Genomic DNA, 20,487 nt, shown 5'->3' with positions numbered 1-20,487 from the left:
TGTAAAAAAAAAAAGGTTTCAAAATAATTCATTTTCTCAGATGCGAGTGCTTTCCATTTTTTTCATCAGTCAACCTATTTTTGTGTTGTGCTGGTGTGTGAAAAAGAAAAAGAAAAGAAAAGAACGCATGATCTGTCAGAGCCGCAGAGGTGTGTGCGCGAGTGGGTGCGCGTGTGTGTGCCAGCGTCTCTGTGAGGGCCATACCTGTGTTCTGTTGTGTTGGTGTGTGAAAAAAAAAACAAAACAAAAAAACGCACAAGGCTGGCAGAGTTGTGCGCGTGCGTGCGAGCGCCTCTGTCTCCGTGTGGGGGCCATACCAGTACCTACCTAGCCACTGCACAAAAGACTTGACCATAGAGATGATGCTCTTGATGTCCCAGATGTAGGGGTACAGGTCGTACAGGATGCTGCGGTTGGCCGAGTTGGAGAGCCGCGTGAACATCTGGATCACAGAGCCGCACATCTCCTCAAACTTCTCCGCACGCGTCTTCCACTCCTCCACCTGCGACCAAACAAACACCATGACAACAACATGACGACACGACATCCACCATCATCATCAAGACCATGACGACGTGACATCCACCATCATCATCAAGACCATGACGACGACACACCAACCATCAACACCATGATGATGCCCACCTCCATCAACAACATGGGCACATATTTGAACTGTTTTTGACTGTTAAAAATGGGTTGAACACTAGTTGCGGACGTCATCTAAATAAGACTCAACATCTCCTCAAACTTCTCCACACGCGTCTTCCACTCCTCCACCTGCGACCAAACAAACACCATAACGACACCATGACGACACCACATCCACCATCATCATCAAGACCATGACGACGACACACCAACCATCATCAACAACATGATGATGCCCACCTTCATCAACAACATGGGTGCATTGTTTTGACTGTTTTACGACCGTTAAAAATGGATTTAACACTAGTTGAGGATGTTATCTAAACAAGACTCTGGAAAGACATCTTTCCACACTTTCTGAAAGTAAGCTCATTTTACACCTTGAGTGAAATGACTGTTTCACCATTTTCCTGATTTTTCCAGACATTCTCTGACTCTATTAATGCAATTCTACCTCAAAGCTGGCATTTAGAAATGAATAGTGAGGGACTCAATGGTGATGGCTAGCTTAGAACTAGAAGTACAGTAATATCACCAGACGCGGAGAATGACAGAAAAAAACAGGATAAATGTTTAAAAGAAACTCAATTATTCAACTCAAGGGGAGGAATAAAATGAGCTTAATAATTCCAGACATGGCGGAATGCTGCTTGAAGACAATGAAGAAGTGGAATCATCAAGTAATGTTTAATAAATATGTATGTGTAAGCAGGTCTAGTGCCGGTGTTGTATAGCCACCTAATGTGGCGCTGAAATACTTCAAGTCATCATGGTGTGTGAACTCAACAGCAGATCTGCTTCTCTGTGTAGTGTACTCCTCTTTCACTACTTCCCTGGGAATTTCTCAATGTGAAGTGTTCTAGCCTTGGAAATGTGAGTAACGGACATTTTTCGTGGGACTATCCAATTATTAATTAAATTTACAGCTTGTGATTGGATACTCTTTGGCGAAATCCATGAAAAATGGGCGTTACTCGACCTAGCAAGGCTAGAACACTTCACTTTGAGAAATACAGACCGTCACCGTTTCTCCTCTGGAAACTGATGATTCTAAACTGGGTTACAGCACCCCCATATGGTGGCTATGGAAACTGGACAGCCTCCATTTTGTTTGAGGTTCTCCGTTTCAGCTGCTGTGGGGGAGCCGGGAGCCCTATGCTATGCATGTTGAGCACTGCCGGCCCAGTGCTGGCCCAGGATCATCTTCACCACCTCCGTCTCCACCAGTGCTTATCTTTTGCCACCGTGTTATTCTACAAGTGGCAGCTGATTCCAGACCATTCGAGCACAGTGTGATGAAGCCACATGGCATGTTTGTCGGTGCGTGTGTGTGTGTGTGTGTGTGCGTGTCTGTTTGTTTGTTTGTTTGTGTTTGTTTGTTTGTTTTGCTGTGCCCAAACTTTGCCTAATGGTCTATACTAAGAAGCTGGTTCAGGAGTAAACCAGGTAAAGTTATGAGGTAAATCATCTAATAGAAGAGACTTGAGTCCTCATTTTCTTAGTATATCCCTCACAGTGTATGAAGTAAAAGTAGAAGTACTCTTACAGATGTTATTACAACCCTAGTACATTATTATTTAATACAATATCAACAACAGTTATTCCACTGCATAACCTCTGACCCTGCCCCACTGACCTTCTTAAGGACCCCCACAGTTAGAAAGCATGTTTGCTAGGGCTGTAACGATATTGGATCGAACCGAGAAATCGTGATACTCAGTCACAATACTGTATCGTGATATAAGGAAGCAGTATCGTGATACGCTTTTTCAAAGTTTTGTTATCCTTCACTCCAGAAAACAACCATATGATATGATGTGATAGTGCTTCCAAACTTCAAATGAGATACATTTCAGAAATCGTGGGCTCTATCAAACCGTAGGTCAAAAATCTTGACACGAACCGAATCGTGAGTTGAGTGTATCATTACAGCCCTAATGTTTGCCCTGGTTTGTTTGTGTTTGTTTGTTTGTTTTTCCATCCCAAGCCCCCACTGACCTTCTTTGGATCCTTGTCCTCGGAGTTGATGCTGACGTAGCTGCTGTTGGCGCGCAGCCAGTTGAACTCCTTGAGCATGAAGGCGGCCTTGGGGCCGTGCTCGTAGGGCAGGTAGAAGAGCTCGGCCAGCAGCGTCAGGTCCTCCAGGGTCAGCGCCTCGGCCGTGTACAGGGGCTTCTCGTCCGGCCCCGGCACGAACGCCGGCTCCTTTGAGGCCAACAGGACGCCCAGCGGCTGCTGCTGGTGTTGCTACGATACGATACAATATTTCTTTACAACATGTTTTGTAGTACACGGAACACACGCACGCACACGCACCCGCATGCACACGCACACGCACAAACATGCTGCCCAGCTGCTGCTGCTGCTGCTACAATACGATACCATCAGGACCCAAAATTAACTTTTTTCATCACCAGCCAAAATGGCTAGTAGATGCTAATCTCACTAGCTAAACGCACACTCACTACTGGGTCAAAATGGCAAGTAAGGTGGTCTTTTCTACCAGCCAAACTGGGCTGGTGTTAATTTAGAGCCCTGGATACGATGACACTTTATTGTCAATTTACACTGAATAATTCATTGAGCAAGCATTGCATTGCATTGAGCAAGACACATTTAAGACAGGACATACACACAACATCACAAGCCTGTTGCAAAACTTATAAAAACAGAACATGGGACCTTGGACTAGAGTAGCCCAGAGGACAGAGGCCTATGTACAGATATACAGACATGCATACAATACATATTACAAGATATTACCATCGTGGAGTGATAACAATATACATACAGTGTTAAGAGGACTGATTCAGCAGGAGAATTGATTGATGCATGAAGGAATGTCTAAATCTAACCCTAAGGACTCTGATGAAGAAGGTTTGTCTAATGCACTGTAAATAACTAGAAAATAACTAAGACGACATCCGTTTGGCACCAGATTTCTTCCCTTTTTCTTTTTTCTTTTTTTAACTAATGTCTGGTCCTACACTGGTTGTCACTTGTAGCGCAGAGTACGTGTTTCTTTTGTTCTACAACATAGATGTTAAACTTGTGCCCGTGGGCCAAATTTGGACTACAATATATGCTGGGATTGGGTGTTTAAGATGTAAGTATTTGAGTATTTTATGCATGTGCGTTCATGCACAATTTGAGTAATTTTTGAACGTTGAGTTCAGCCCGCAACTTCTTCCTGGATTTACATTTTGGCCCACTGTGAATTTCAGTTTGACACCCCTGTTCTACAGGTACAAATGTTTAAAGGGAGAGTTTTTAGTTGTTTATTTTCAGAATTCATGCTGCCCATTCACTAATGTTACCTTTTTCATGAATAATTACCTCCACCACTGTCAAATTCTAAGTATTCATTATGACTGGAAAATTCACACTTTTCATACATGAAAAGGGGGATCTTCTCCATGGACCGCCATTTTGAATTTCCAAAAATAGCCATTTTTAGCTGCTCTACTTGGACCATACAAGAAAGTATGTGTCAATTACTTAGTAAACTTTCATGTAAAAATCAAAATTGGCAATAGGCAGCCCAGTTTCAATGAGCAGCATAGTTGCAGTACCTTTTTTGACCATTTCCTGCACAGTGTCCCTTTAAGTCTGTTGCGGTCAAAGAGGGGAACTCTGAAACACCTACTTGCTGGTGCTGCAGCTGCTGGTCGTCCGTCTGCATGGGTGCGATGTCGCTGCCGGAGTCCTCCTGCACGGACATCTCGGGCGACTTGGACTCGGCCAGGCTCTCCTTGTCCGTGTCCATGGGCCGCAGCTCCTCCGCCGTCATCTTGGCCGCCACGATCTCCGTCAGGATCTGGCTCACGTTCTCCACCACCTCCAACAAATTAACAATCTTCTTTTAATCAAGTGCACAACATAGGGACTAACAGAATGGAGAGTCCATAAACAATCAGGTTTCTTAGACAAATGGTCACAAGGAAAAACAAAAAACAAAACAAACAAAAAAACGTCAACAACAACAGACCTCCTCCACGGCCTCCTCGTGTTTATCGGCAGCAGTCTCCATGGGCTCCTCGTCCGACTCCTTCTTCACCTCCTCCTCCACCTCCACCACCTCAGCGTCCTCCTCCTTGCCCAGGGGAAGGGTCTCCAGCTCGGGCACCAGGGTGGCCGGCGCCGGGCTCATGATGGGCTGCTGGAAGATGGTGGTGACGGTGGTGGCGGCGCCCAGGCTGGAGCAGCCCAGGGCAGGGACGTCGATGACCGTGCTCTTGGCACCACTGTGAGGCACCTGCCGACCTGCGATGTGGACAAGATGAAAATTGGTAAGATGCTAATTGCTAATTCGATTAGATTAGGTTAGATTAGATTCCACAGCATTGTCATTACACTCATCTGCCTTCACAACGGAATTCTCTTTTCTGATTGGCTGATGGGGTGACCATTATTTCCATGGAACCAGTCAGGCGACAAGTGCGTGCTTAAGTTAGACGCGCATAGAATCTTCGTTTGGAATGCAGACGTATGTAAGGGATAACGCAGTAGGAACCATGCACACCATCTAAGGAAAATTAAATAATCACAACGTCGGCTTTCCAAACTAAGATTCTAGACGGGGCTAGTTTAGTCGCACTAACTTGACGCGACGCGTCCATCTTGCTCACAAGGTTCTGGTGCAGTTACCATTGTTTCTACAACTTTACAGACGTCACCAAAGTTCTGAGCCACCGCCTCACCATTAACTTTGAGGAACTTTTGAGTCACCCCGTCGGCCGTTATCCCTTACATGTATGAACTGTAAAGAAATGCAGTTTGGCATCTAATTACTTACAAACTTAACCCATCATGCCATTCGGCGCATAGGTCAGCAACAAAGTCTCTCCACTTCGATCTGTCAGTCATCTAATTAGATAGTGCGAACAGCACTGCAATATCGCTGCTACTTTGTGTAGATAAGGCGTGCACATATCCAAATACAACCGCAGCAGGTGGCGAATCAGAAAGTAGTATGTGGGACAAGGGAGAAGGATTTGCACGCAAAAGACTTCATTTACTGGGGATTGCAAGGTTTTGATCATAGATCTTCGACATTAGATTCAAATTGGTCCATTCACGTGTATAAATGTACGGTAACAAAATGCCCTTTAGCGACTAATCAGAGGTTCACATCACTGCAATACGTAATGCATCTAATCAAAAGTGTGTGTAGCGCTTGGATAGCAATACTACTGCACACTAATAAACGACATGCAAGAGGAAGCAGAGACTATACTATGCATACTATACTATGCATACTATACTATGCATACTATACTATACCTGTTCTGCTTCTTGCAAGTTATCACTCTAGAAATCAGTCAAAGCATCATTCTAGACATGAATCTTTTGCAAGACCGTACAAAAAGGAGGAAGTGAACATGAATCTAAAAGTCACCAAACAGGATTTTTCTTCATTTCCTTTGGGATAGGCGAAGTAGGGTATCGGTATTAGGTGTGCAAAACGTATACAAGTTGATCATTATGGTTCGATCCAACCAGCAAAGCAGCGTAGAGTCACTGCACACGACAGAAGTTAACGAAGCAGCAGAGGTAAAGTAAGGAGCAGCCGTGGCCTAGTGGTTACGGAGGTGGTTTTAAGCTCAGAGAGGGTGGCAGGTTTGAATGCCACCCTTACCTCTACCTATACCTCCATCCATGGCTGAAGTGCCCTGAGCAAGGCACCTAACCCCACATTGCTACAGGGACCAGTGTTTCCCATACATTGAGGAAACTATGGCGGCCCGCCATAGTTTAAATTTGGCCGCCATAGTTTCCGAAAATGTAAAAAAAAAAAAAAAAAAAAAAAACCGTTTTTGTTGAAAACGATTTGAATTACGATTTCCTTCGCATTTTCCTCCTGGAGTAAATACATCCTATAGAGAAAACCACAAGTGCTTGAAAGACAGGGGGATCAAAAGCCTAGTCAAGTTGTTGTAGTTAACTTGGGTTTGGGAGCAATAAAAAAAACCTTCAGAGAAGGGACAGTTGGGATGAGTTTACTAACACTCCCCAGGCTTTGTTTTACAGTTGTAATGAGTTAGGTGACAGGCCTTCATTGACAACATCGGGCTGCATATAGAAATTAATGTGTAATGAATGTGAATATACAAAAATGTGTAATATGTTGTTCAGCCCTTTTAATGGGAAGAATTTTGAAAAACTGGCCCTGTGACCAGCACTCCTCATGTAGAAGGTGTACGCCTATGTGTGTGTGGGGAAAAGGCATAGCCTACCCTCTTAGACCCTTTTTGTTTATGCGTAATCTTAAATTCTTATCTCTGCTCCTATTTTGTTTTATTATTTTTTTCATTACATAGACCCCTGCATGTGTATTATGTAGCCTTATTTCTCAAAATATAAATGGCTGAAATGTAGGCCTAGGCCTATACTGTACTCATTGTTTTGCCATTTTGCATTTACACTGCGCGAATACACCCCCCCCCCCCCCCAAAAAAAAACAAGGCCAGCGTGAAAAGACCCCCCCCGGGCAAAAAAAATCCCGGCTGCCCCCATAGTTTCCAAAATTTCTGTGGGAAACACTGGGGACTGTAACCAACCAATACCATGTATCCAGGGCCCTAAATTAACATTCATCATCACCAGCCAAAATGGCTAGTAGATGTGAATCTCACTAGCCAAACATACACTAACTAATGGGTCAAAGTGGCTAGTAAGTTGGTCTTTTCTACCAGCCAGACTGACATTTCCAGCAGCATTTGGCCAGTTGGCTGGTGTTTATTTACAGCCCGGCTATTAGGGCTGGGCAATATGGAAAAAAAACACTATCACGATATGGATTACTTTATATCACGATATAGCACAATTACATACATTTTCAGTTATTCTCTTTATTTGCTCTTTATTTTTTCATGTCGCAAAACAACCTTTCTTTAAAATGGATCTTTTTTATTGTTATTTTTACAGTTACATGAACTTATAGTGTGTATTGTGACAACATGAATTGTAATTAAATGATATTCAATTGTATACAACTGCTAAAAATTACTATCACGATATAAACAATATAGGAGAAAGGTCACGATATACACTTTTACATCACGATAACGATATATATCGTCATATTGCCCAGCCCTACCTGCTATTAACCAACATGCAAGAGGAAACAGAGACCGGTTCTGCCACACAAGAATTCTTCTTACAAATTATCATCCTAGATATCAGTGAAAGTATCATTCGAATATATAGATATGAATCTTTTGCAAGACTGTAGAGAATGGAGGAAGCTAGCATGTATCGAAAAGTCACCAAACATGTTTGCAAATCGCTTTGCATAAAAGCGTCAACTAGGGCAGGTAAGTGGTTAGGCTGTCAGAATTGCATCCCAAAGTTAGCCGGTTCGACTCCCGACCCGCCAGGTGGGTGGGGGAAGTAATCAACCAGTGCTCTCCCCCATCGTCCTCCATGACTGAGGTACCCTGAGCATGGTACCGTCCTGCCGCACTGCTCCCCAGAAGCGCCATTGAGGGCTGCCCCCTTGCAGGGGTGAGGCATAAATGCAATTTGGTTGTGTGTAGTGTTCACTTGTGTGCTGTGGAGTGCTGTGTCACAATGACAATGGGAGTTGGAGTTTCCCAATGGGCTTTCACTTTCACTTCACTTAATGTAATATATAAGGAACTCACTGTTGTACTGGTGGGGGTCTCCGAAGTCGTGGAGCCACTCGGTGAGGGCCATCTTGAGGGCCAGCTGAGGGCTGTACAGCATGTCCGTCTCCAGCTCCTCGTCACTGCCCTCGTTCTCCAGCTTGATCTGGATGGACACCGTGCTGTCCTCACCATCCGCTGTACGCAGATAGGGGAGGAAAGAAGAAGAAAAACACAAATTACATTACATTTCACTTAGCTTTCATTTAATTCAAAGCGACTTACAGTTATTATTAGTCAGGGTATTGGTTACAGTCCCTGGAGCAATGTGGGGTTAGGTGCCTTGCTCAAGGGCACTTCAGCCATGGATGGAGATGTAGGGAGAGGTCAAGGGGGATTCGAACCTACAACCCCCAGATTGAAAGACCAACCACTAGGCCACGGCTGCCCCACAAATGTGAATCAAAGTTGACGATGATGGTGGAACAATGCAAGTTTTGAATAATGTTACTGCTCATTGCAGTTTTGAATAATTGTTGTTAGCCCCATAATGCACGCTATTCCACCAGTGGAACACTGTAATAGTCATTGAAAAGTAACTACCATAGAACTACAGTGAGTCCAATATGTATTTGATCCCTTGCTGATTTTGCCCGTTTGCCCACTAATAAAGACATGATCAGTCTATAAATTTATGATAATATGTATTCAAACATGGAGAGACAGAATATCAAAGAGAAATTCCAGAAAATAACTTAAAATAATATATTTTAATTTATTTGTATTTAATTTAGGGTAATAAGTATTTGACCCCTCTAGCTAAAGAAGATAAAGTGCTTTGTGGCAAAGCCCTAGTTTTCTAGCACTGAGGTTAGATGCTTCTTTTAGTTAATGACAATGTTTGTGCATATAGTAGAAACTATTTTTGCCCATTTCTCTTTGCACATTATCTCTAAAACATTAATAGTTTGTGGCTGTAGCTTGGCAAATGGGAGGTTCAGTTCTCTCCATAGAATTACTATAGGGTTAATATTTGGAGACTGTCTAGGCCACTTCACGACTTTAATATGCTTCTTATTGAGCCATTCCTTCGTTGCTTTGACTGTATGTTGTGTATTATTGTCATGTTGGGAGATCCAACAATGGCCCACCCATCAGTGTAGTGGTGGAGGGAAGGACGTTTGCACTCAGGATTGCACATTACATGTCTCCCTCCATCCATTCATTGACGATGTGAAGTTGTCCTGTGCCTTGGCCAGACAAACACCCTCAAACCATAATGATACCACTTTCATGCATGATGGTGAGGAGGGTGTTCTTGGGATCATAGACAGTGGTACTCTTTCTCAAAACACATTGAATTGTGATAATGCCAAACAGCTTGATTTTGGTTTCATCTGACTACAGCACCTCCTTATCATATCCTAAACCAGTCTGATGTCCGTTGGCAAACCTCAAGTGGGACTGCGCAGGTTCCTTCTGAAGTAGAGGTACCATGTGTGCACTACAGGATTTTAAACCTCTGTGGCATTAAGTGCTACCAGTAGTTTTCTCAGTGATTTTGGTCCCAGTAGCTTTGATATCATTGCCTAGTTCATCCCGTACAGCTCTAGGGTGATTTCTTTCTGTTCTCATGATTATCAAATCCCTACAAAAGGTCAAATCTTGTATAGAACCCCAGACAGGCTGATGGATAGTCATTTTGTATTCCTCACATTTTGGAAGAAATGCATCAACAGCTGGGTCATTATTACCCTGTCTCTTTCTTGTGGCTTTGCAGCCCATTTAATCTTTGTTCAGGTCTAAAATCGTGTCCCTGATATCATTTGACCACTCTTTGGTCTTTCCCATGCTAGTGAGGTTGGAGTGTGACTGATTCATTCATACTATGGACTGATTCTGCTGATTCAATGTGTCTTTTATGCATGTTAGTATGTACAGGTGTCTTTAATTCAGATGACAAGTTTTTCGAAGTGCCCATCTGGTCTGTGGGCCCGGAACTGTAATCAGTTGGCAGGGGATCAAATACTTATTTTGCTCGATGAAATGGAAATAAATTAATATATATTCTCTTCAGTTAATTTCTGGATTTTCTTTTTGATATTCTGTCTCTCCATATTAGAATACATATTATCATAACATTTATTGACTGATCATGTCTTTGTTAGTAGGCAAACCAACAAAATCAGCAAGGGATCAAATACATATTGGACTCACTGTATACCACTATGACATAACACAGGGCCTTTGGCAACGCACTACAACTTGGTCATTGTCATTCTGGCAAATTCATAAAGCCTTGTCTTAACTGGTTAAATTACATTTTGTGCTGATGGAAACATAACAACAAAGCATGAGTCAAAAATGACATTCACATCACAAGGCTAGAGAACACTAACAAGGCAGTGAGTGTGGTAACAACGCAAGTCCAAGACAGACTCTTCAATTTTTAGTTAATGCTCCTTGCACTTCCGGTTAGATGATCAAACCCATTTTATGACCTTATAATTATACATGTGTAATAACGGATATGTTCAGGGCTCTAAATTAACGCACGCCAACACGCCAAATGCGGGTGAAAATCAATTTTGGCTAGTAGAAAAAATCATCCACTAGCCAAATTGGCCGGTAGACTCTAGCGCACGCCCGAACGTCAAACAGCTGCCAGCACAGATCTGTGGATGAACGTAAAACGGTGCCTACATTACCCATGAACATTAGGCCTACCGTCATGATGTAGCCCACACCCATTGGCTGGCCGTTAATCACAATAACGCAGCTTCACATTCATTGGCTGCGTGTTAGATACTGGAACTACTGTTGATCAAATATTTTCAATGAGCGGACTAGCGCTGATTACTTCGGTTTTGTAGGTTTTGGACGGGTGAAAAAGAATGCGGCAGTGGTTAGAGCAAGGTTATGTGTTGGCAACTTGCAACTGTAGTGACGCTGAAATGGAGTGGTGGTGGTGGAGCGAAAACGGCATGAGTGGAGGAGCATGACAGCTGTCTGTCAAAACCGTGTAGCCCTGCTGTCAGAAGTCGTCTGATATTTGCGAGGTCCTCGCAACTACCTACGATGGAGTTGTCATTTCCTAATAATGCCCACGCCATCGGAAAGACCATGTACGAGTTTGACATGGATGAACGAGTAAGTGAAAAAAACGGTAACAAAAAACTAGCGACGCTATGAAAGTACCAAAGTAAGCTGGTGGTCTCCGTAATGTTATTCGATGTCTAGTTTAGACATAGCGTTGCCTAATTATTGTCATTAGCGCATGATATTAGAGTGAAGCAAGTATTAATCCTGCAGTCCTAAATGTGTGAAGCAGCAGTAGCAGCATAAAGAAACACACAATGCAGACATCATACACATCGCACTGAGTTGGCTGTGTGCGTGTGTGTGTGTGTGTGTGTGTGTGTGTGTGTGTGTGTCAGGGCTTAACACTAACACACGCCAGGTAGCCAAATGCGGGTGAAAGTCGGCGTTGGCTAGTAGATACCGAAGGTTCACTAGCCATTCTGGCGGGTCCGTTACATTTCTGAATGATGAGGCACCGCATTTTGTAGTTTTTTTTTCTTCGGACCGTCTTTGCTACAAAAGCAATACAATGCGATTTCGCGAGCCTACAATACCCATGAAGCACCTGTGTCACGTGTCACCTGTGTCTCACGCAAGCCAGGAATCTGATAGGCCTAGAGCTAGTCTTGCGAAGAGGAGTGACAGCGAGCTACCGGGACATCAGCGTGCGCTTCGAAATCCCTCCAGATTAAAGACTCGTGTAGCTTACATTTGTGCCCTTCCACAACACTGTGCTTGGTGTTTCTGCATGGTAGCCTAAATATACTATAGGTTATGCCATTCCTCTGATCAGTAAATCTGTTCTTTGCATAGCATGCATGCATGGACCAGTTAATAGGCCTAACAATTCTAATTGCCCTATAGCATATTATATTATATTATATTATATTATATTATATTATATTATATTATATTATATTATATTATATTATATTATATTATATTAGGCCTATATTATATTATATTAGCCTACATTACATTATTAGGGCCTACAGCCTATTATATAATTAATTAATCAGCTATGATGGCTAAGAAAATTATGGCTAGTGAAAAGGCCCAATGGCTAGTGAGTCAGGAAAACCACTAGCCAAAATGGCTGGTAAGCGAAAAAGTTAGTGTCAAGCACTGGTGTGTGTGTGTGTGTGTGTCCTCTTCTCCTCCCCACCCCTCTCTTCTGTGCATTGTCCATGGCATTTGGCCTACTGTGTGTGAAGTTTAAGTGATACTGTGTGGGGGATATGAGGTTTTGTAGTGTTGATGTGGTTGTGTGTGTTTGGCTAGTGTATGTTGAAAGTCTGGTATGTGTGCAACATGTGTGTTGAAGGCATGCTGTTTTTGTGTGAGGTGTAGGCCTATACTGCATGTGAGGTTTGGGTGATGGTGTAATAGGCTAGTGTTTGGCTGTCTGGTCTGTACAGTATATGTGGTCCAGCGTAGGTCTGGTATGTGAGAGGCATGTGCGATGCAATTCACTGTTTTCAGAGGAAATTGAATAAAAAATAATGACAATGCAGGTAATAAAAATAATTACTAAATAATTATAGAATAAACTGAACAGTGAAATATGTTGAGTATAATGTTTATATTGTTTGTCTGTGTTGAGGTTATAGTTTAATGGAATAATTAAAAGCAACATAATTAACGCATGGTTTATTTTGGTGAGATAAAAAAAATGGCTAGTTGACCTTCCATTTGGCTAGTAAGAAAAAATGTCTACTAGCCAAATTGGCTGGTGGTGGAAAAAGTTAATTTAGAGCCCTGGATATGTTCAATCTAACCAAGTCTGGTAATTGCAGCATGCGGCTTGTACGTAAAAATGTACAATATGTAGTGATACACAGTTTAAGCTAGAAGTACATAAAGTGGAGGAAAAAAACTCACTTGCAAGCTTAATCTCATTATTCATCTGACCTTTTAACGCACAACCAAAGTTGCTTTTTTGTTTTCAAACAAAAGGGTAATTCCTCGCGCTTCTGCTTTATCATCTGGTGCATCGACGGGAGAGAGGCAGGAATTCTTCACTTGAGAGACAACACCGGAGCAGCACAGATGTAATTCTTTGTGTTTTTTATTATTTAAGTGCACAACATGACTAACATTTCGATGGTTAGACAATGTTAGTCATGTTGTGCACTTAAATAATAAAAAACACAAAGAATGACATCTGTGCTGCTCCGGTGTTGCTTTTTTGTTTGTTAGAAGTTGAGCGTGCCTGTCGCTGATAAGCTATAAGAACATCATGGCTTGTCTCGCTCCTAACTAACTTACATCACCTCAGCCCTGTCCTGCCTACTACTGTAGCTGAAGCATGTTGCCTCCACTGTTGCTGCTGTTGTTTTTGAAACATGATTTGCAAATCCATGTGACTTCACTTTTGGCTAATAGAACACAGAATTTGTTGACATTTCAGGAATCGTCAGCACAGACACAATCTTGGGACAGGTCTGGGTCAACCTGATAACTTACTCATGACAGGCGCCCTGCCATGGTTCAAGCGGTAGGGCACTGCATAGATACACTGACAACAAGGGTTTGATTCTAGCCTGGGTCCTTTGCCGACCCTTCTCCATCTCTCCCCCCCACTCACTTCCTGTCTCTCAACCGTCCTATCAATAAAGGCAAAAAGCCCCGAAAAAGTATCTTTAAAAAAATAAACACTTACTCATGACCACGTCCTTTCGCACGCCGTGCATGTTGGACTTGTACCAGGTGGCCAGTGTGTGGATGGCCACGTAGTTGGACTCGAATTCGCAGTTGGGGTTGGTGAGCACCCCCTTCAGCCGGGGGATGAGCTCCGTAGAGCGTCCCTTGTAGGGGCCCAGGAACAGCCTGGGGAAATGAGAGCGGAGTAAGTAAGTAGGTACGCAGATTTTATTTATAAAGCACATTTAAAAATAATGCAAACTGACCAAAGTGCTGTACAGTGTCTAACTAAGACACTAATCAAAACAGTAAGACATTTTTAGCAACATAATAAAACATTTTTGCAGCATAAGGGCAGTAGGCATTTAAATAGATGAATTAAGTAGTTAAGCTTATGCAAAGTGCTAAGAATAAAAGAATATATATATGGTTAAAGGACATAAAGGTAAGAACTAGGAATCAAAGGCTAAGGTGTAAAAATACGTTTTTAGTCTGGATTTAAAAGTAGAGGTAGGGTAAAAAGTAGGGGTCGTATGTGGTGGAGAGGAGTGTATGCACCATATGTAAAGGAGTGTTATATGTACTGGAGTGTAAATGGATAGATGTCTGTATATGTATTGCATATTGGATGTCTGAGGATGTTTAGGTGTCTTATGTCGGAAAATGGTGTCTACTACATGTTTTTCAAATGAGATGTGCACCACATAGATCTAATTAATGCCAAATCTGACGGAACTGACTGTCTGATGTGAAAACAAATATCCCTATGGGACAATAAAGAATTAGGGCTGGGAATCGATCCAGAATTTCCTGGATTGATTCGATTCTAATCTAGAAGGTCACGATCCGATTCGATCCCAGCCCTATAAAGAATTGTGAGAATAATTCTTAAACTTAGTCGTTTCATACAAGGCCTAAGAAAAATAAGAGTTTGGTTCCGGTTGGTTGTCAGGTTTGGTCATGGGTCGGTCGGATTTTTTTTTTTTTTTTTCCAAAACATTTTTTTTTTCTTTTCTTTTTTTTTATGTCCGACCCACCCAACCCCCCATATGCGCCAGATTTCGTCATAAACTTTGTTGAACAATGCCAACGACGATAGTGGAGTGTGGCCTGCTAAAGCTACAATGAAATATAATAAGTATTAATGAGCCAAGATACTGACCGTCACCGAAATGAGGATGATCATACAGCCGAATGAGGATGCTCATACAGCCTACCGTTTCTGGCAATACCTGTCCAGCTGCCAGTTGCCTGACACTGCTATTTTAGCTCTTGTAGGCTATGTCCCGTTTTCTTTTTTTTTATTCCTTTCCATCATCGGTTGTAGACCATATTTTCCTTGGGATGAAGGTTCTGGCTTGGAAACATTCTATTTACACACTTTTTTGTTTTACGCGAGGATGTAGACGCCTGAGGCGATATGAATGTTTTAATGAAGGGTGATCGAGGGGCAACATCGTCATTGCCATTAAATCATTATTGTAGGCAACTGTAGTAGTCCTAGGACTTCATCGAACAGTCGTATTTGTGGCGACATTATCGTTAATTTCTATTTCATTATTTGGAGGAGGTGCGGAGTGAGACAGTGACAGACGCCCTGCTGCGCGATGGTGGAGGACAAGCAGAGAGAGAGCAAGAAAATAACGGGCTCGGGCCAACGGACTTCTTGGTTAACAAGGCCTTGTGGTAAATGAAAGAATGAAGGAAAACTTGGGCAAAACATTTCCCTTCTCTCGTATTAACTTATTTTACAATTACAAGGTATTGATACAGTGCTACTTTAGAATTGCTGTAACGAGTTATGCACCTCGTCCAACATGCAGCGTGACTGAATGGAAGCCCTTTTCTAATACGACGAGACAATATCAATACATTCAAAAATCGTGGATACTCATTGTTTTCTGTGTGTTGCATTTCGAGGCGGGTGGTCAGGTTGTGTCCGTGTCGGGTGTTGAGGTAAGGTGATTGACTTATCATTTGACAGGCATTTTCGCCAGGTTCCCAAACTACATCGTAGTCTATTAGTCTGCAAGAACGCTGTGAGGCAAGTTATTTAAAAACTTACGAGCTACAACGACTACCAATTAGCATGTTGTAGCATAATAATTAGCCAACAACCTGACCGATAGGTGCGCAACTCTGCAGTGACATTTGGTGTTTTCTAATATCAAGCCGGGCGGCACTTGTGGCGCGCGCTTATGTTGCTCCTATGTGGATAGTCATGCGATGCAAATTCAGTAACTTGCAGGCAGGTAAAGTGAGAGATGGCGAGTTATGGGAATGAAGAAACGTGTTGTGTCTTGTCTATATGAACAACCCTCCAAAAAACATCAATATTTTTTTGAGGATTCCAAAAACTCAAAAAAATATTTTGGGTCGCACAAAAAATGATAGGGTCGGTCGGCAACCGGAACCAAAACATTATTTTTTTTAGGCCCAACATACTTTCTGTATGTTTCTCTGTGTCTGTGTGAATTCTTGGCAGTGCACCTGCATAGATAAGGATAGGGAGTGTTATCTCCCTACTGAAAAATGTGACCCCTGTGTTTTTCCATTCCTTCTGTGCTGCCCATTAAAAAAGGGCCTTCGTGGGAAGAGAGACAGAAAGGCCAAGGATGCCAAGCGAATCTGATCTAATCTAACCTCTTCTGGTCGTAGTCGTTGGCGTGGATGTTGTCCCAGATCACCGGCGCCCTCTTCAAGATCTTGGACACCTCCTCAATGGACTCCACACTGATGTCTTGGGACACAACCTTAGGGCCTGCCACAAGAAAACCAACAGGTGAAGAGTTTCATTGCAGTCATTTTACTATTGGAAATGACTGTTCAGACATCCTCACGTGAGAGAGAGAGAGAGAGAGAGAGAGAGAGAGAGAGAGAGAGAGAGAGAGAGAGAGAGAGAGAGAGAGAGAGAGAGAGAGAGAGAGAGAGAGAGAGAGAGACAGACAGACAGACAGACTACACCAGCTCCTGTGCATCTCACCTGTCCACAGCACTTCAATGCCGGGCAGCAGCTTCTCCCCAATGGTGTGGAGGTACGGTGACTGGGCAACGTTTGGAACACAGAAGGTGCCACAGTATTCTACATGACAACGTGAGGAAAGAAACAAAACAAAATCCACATATTAGAGTAGAGTAGAGTAACTTTATTGATTATATTAGTCATAATTGTAGTCAGAGTACCACAGCCAGCCACGTGTAAATCTGTAACGGTGGTTCGTTTCCAATAGATTAGATAGATAGATTCCAATAGCTTACCAGTGGGACAGAATAAAAAGGTCTCTGGCTCTCCCAGGTACTGGAAGATCTCATTGGTAATGGACACCTGGGCATGTGCAAAAGAGCTGAACACCTCCTTGTCTGCCGGGCACATGTTGTGGTCGATGTCGTCGAAAAGTAAGGCAAAGGACTTGCAACCAAAGTGGGAAACCTAGAATGGAGAGTGGAAAAGGAAAACAACAACAACACCAAAAACACTTTAACGTGCATTTCTGGACCTGCACAAACCCTGCTTTATCAATGCTCATGAAATCCATTCCTCTATGTCAGAACGAGAGATAAAGTGATATTGTCATGTGTACTTGTTTGTTGACAAAACATTAACAAATAGTACCATCAGAGTCAATACAGGAAGGGTCAGGCCGGCCGCACATTGGCTCAGACAGCACTCTGGCGCACTTTTGCTCCCGACAGAATTCGGACCCCCAAACCCAATTTCACACGAACATAGCATTGATAGTCAATGGGCGGCGCCGACAAAATAGAACTTGTCTCTAATAGCTATCAGACATCGGCGAATGTCCGCGGACATCTGCGCCAGTGTGCGGGGTTCTATTGAAAACAATGGAATCGAACTTTTGCGGAGCAGTGCGCAGCACTTTGTCAGAGCCTATGTGCGGAAGCCCTAAGAGCAGAATCTTACTGTCTCTGGTACCATTGCAGTAGCACCCTTTTAGTATCAACCTCCATCTACTAGGGCAGGGATGTCACACTCAAATTGACTGAGGGCCAAAATCAAAATCTGGAACAAAGTCGCCCGTCCAAACCCAATATTTATTTTTTAAAAATGGCCTAGAATTGTGTGTGCATGGATTTAATAATAGTTAGATTTCATGCACACTATTTCCCATCATATGGTAATTCAAATGTGCCTTCACATAATGTGCTGCATATGAGTGTTAGTGTGTGTGAGACTGTGAGAGTATGATCTTGCATTAGAATGTGTTCATAAAATGTCAAAAAACCTCAAATCTCAAGTGCCAGATTTCATGTTCAAGTCTCGTTATGCTATACGTTCATGAGCTTGACATCCGCGGTCTATGGTCTGATGGTCTCACCTGGTCCAGTTTCCTCTTTAGCGTGGACACTTCCTTCTGATTGGAGAATGTGATGTCGAGACCAGGGGAGAGGGCGTAGATGAACTCGATACCATGCTCCTTGGCTGCACTGATCAGCGTCATCAGTTGCTCTGAAAAGCACGAGACCGCATTATAATGCATTAATTATCGGCAGCTTATGTCATTAACAGCCCTGTGGAATCTGTTAAGTCAGCAATGTATGATTCATTATTCTGCAGCCTTACCAGCCTCCTCCACGGAGTACATTTCTCTCCAGAACATTCTGTGTTTGTAGTCATCCTTTGGCGCGTACAGATACGTGTTCAGCCCCCACTTCTGTAGCCTGTTGCATGGTCACAACAATTATTAATTATTTATCTATTCTTTTTTTCACGGTTGTTCATTATTTTCTTTTAGCAATATTTTGACAGTTTGGGAAATTACAGTGTAGAAAACAAGTTAATACCTTCTGAAAAGCTCTTTCCTTTGTTCCATTGTCCATGGTCTCCCATAGAACCCTGGCCAAAGAGGAGTGGAAAAAAACAATTGGTTCCTTTCACAGGGGTTACAAACTACACTACACATTCCAGCCGCTGCACTGCTCACAACACAACCTGCCGACATTTTGCAAAAATCCACCATATACACTGAAGGAAAGAAATGCACCGGCAAGGCAACACCTAGCAGCTCTCTCCACATGGCACCCAGAGAGATATATTAGGTTGCAGATCCTAAAATTACACCCGCATACCACTACGAACTTTTATGTAATAACACAGCGCGACACAGCCCTAAGTCGATTGCACTGCATTTAAAAAGACCATTTAGTAAGGTCTAACCGACCAAATACCGGCAATTAGTCTGGTGTGGATTGCCTTCTCAGTAGCTATGTAAAGAAATATACAATTGATTGTGAGAGTGGATTGGTCATTTTATCATAGCCCTGCCACGAGCAATGTATAGAATGTAAATAGAACCCCTCGTGAACAGGAAAGAAGAAAGCGAAAAGTCACTTGTCACATTTGTCAAATTGACTCTGCAGCATTGGCTAAGCAAAGGCTGTGGAGGAAAATGGAAATTAGCACTGATCCCCAATGGCACAATAGCAGGCCCATACCATCAATTGCATCTTTAAAGGCCACAAGAAACGGTTCATATAGATGATAACAGTTGCATTTTATTCTATGTGGAAAAAGCCAAGGCGTAAACCATTTTCATTTGCTCACCCTCGACGACTCCGCTTGTGAATTTTCTCCGGCCTGTTCTCTCGACACCGATAACGGGTCCATCAACGGGACCCAGCGCATCCACACAGGCTTCCACGGAGGCTGGGCTGGGGCTGGCCTCGTTTTCTGTTTGAGGATTGTCCACCGTCTTATCTTTTTGAACCATTTTCACGACTCCTGCCGTTGTACTGAAAGACGGATATGCTACGCCTGCTACGGGGATGTAGCGCTAGAGCTAGTTCTAGTCGCGAGCAACACAAGTATATAGGTTAGTAGGCCACTTCACGTCGACTTCAAAGACGAACAAAGATGAAGCATTTCCGACGTTGACTAGCGAATATAAAATTCCATCGACACCCGTATGCTTGATAAATACAAATTTTACGGGGTCTTGAGAGTAAAGACTGCGGGAAATTGTGAGACTAAAAGAATGTATTAACCTAAATTCTGGTCTGGTATCGTACCACCGACGTATGGTACCTAGCTCGTTTTTTTTGTTAGCAACAGACGTTGTAGCTTCAATATGTCATACATTTCATATTGGACACTAAGGCCTGTCTATTGCGAAAATATATATCGATATCACGCAATTTGCATTACACAGTTGAAAAAAATATCAAGCATAACAACAGCTCCGATGGTCTCCTGGGTTTCTCTGCGCGAACGTTTAGAGGTTTCTTCCTGTTTACACCTACTGCGCAAGCTCGATCAGCAAGCTCAAACCAGTCAGAACTGGAACTTGTTAAAGGGGCACTGCACAGATATGTGGGGCACTACCAACACGTTCTTTGACTGTGCGGGATGGTGGCCAGAGTAGGTATTGCAACTATGCTGCTCACTGACAATGTGCAGCCTGCCTTGTGCCTGCCAAATATTTAACTAAACAATAAACTAATAGTGTGACCAAAGTAGGCCTATAATAAGTTTTGCAGCTAAAAATGT

General features: G+C 42.9%; 1 protein-coding gene across 1 annotated transcript in view; it reads right to left on the bottom strand.

Moving 5' to 3' along the window:
- The window catches only part of oga (O-GlcNAcase), a 37,672-nt gene extending 17,422 nt beyond the window's left edge, over positions 1-20,250 (bottom strand). Inside the window, exons 1-13 of the mRNA XM_063190965.1 lie at positions 19,546-20,250; positions 18,786-18,837; positions 18,565-18,662; positions 18,320-18,450; positions 17,241-17,412; positions 16,966-17,064; positions 16,626-16,743; positions 14,002-14,168; positions 8,298-8,456; positions 4,640-4,914; positions 4,298-4,489; positions 2,650-2,898; positions 328-502 (exon numbers count right to left, since the gene is read on the bottom strand). Coding sequence (XP_063047035.1) covers positions 328-502; positions 2,650-2,898; positions 4,298-4,489; positions 4,640-4,914; positions 8,298-8,456; positions 14,002-14,168; positions 16,626-16,743; positions 16,966-17,064; positions 17,241-17,412; positions 18,320-18,450; positions 18,565-18,662; positions 18,786-18,837; positions 19,546-19,711 — 2,053 coding nt within the window. The 5' untranslated portion in view covers positions 19,712-20,250. The remainder of the gene's footprint in view (positions 1-327; positions 503-2,649; positions 2,899-4,297; positions 4,490-4,639; positions 4,915-8,297; positions 8,457-14,001; positions 14,169-16,625; positions 16,744-16,965; positions 17,065-17,240; positions 17,413-18,319; positions 18,451-18,564; positions 18,663-18,785; positions 18,838-19,545) is intronic.
- Between the last annotated feature and the right edge of the window lie 237 nt (positions 20,251-20,487).

Source organism: Engraulis encrasicolus, chromosome 24 (genome assembly GCF_034702125.1).
Source record: "Engraulis encrasicolus isolate BLACKSEA-1 chromosome 24, IST_EnEncr_1.0, whole genome shotgun sequence".
Taxonomy (NCBI): Eukaryota; Metazoa; Chordata; class Actinopteri; order Clupeiformes; family Engraulidae; genus Engraulis; species Engraulis encrasicolus.
This window is presented reverse-complemented; position numbering and strand designations above follow the sequence as displayed.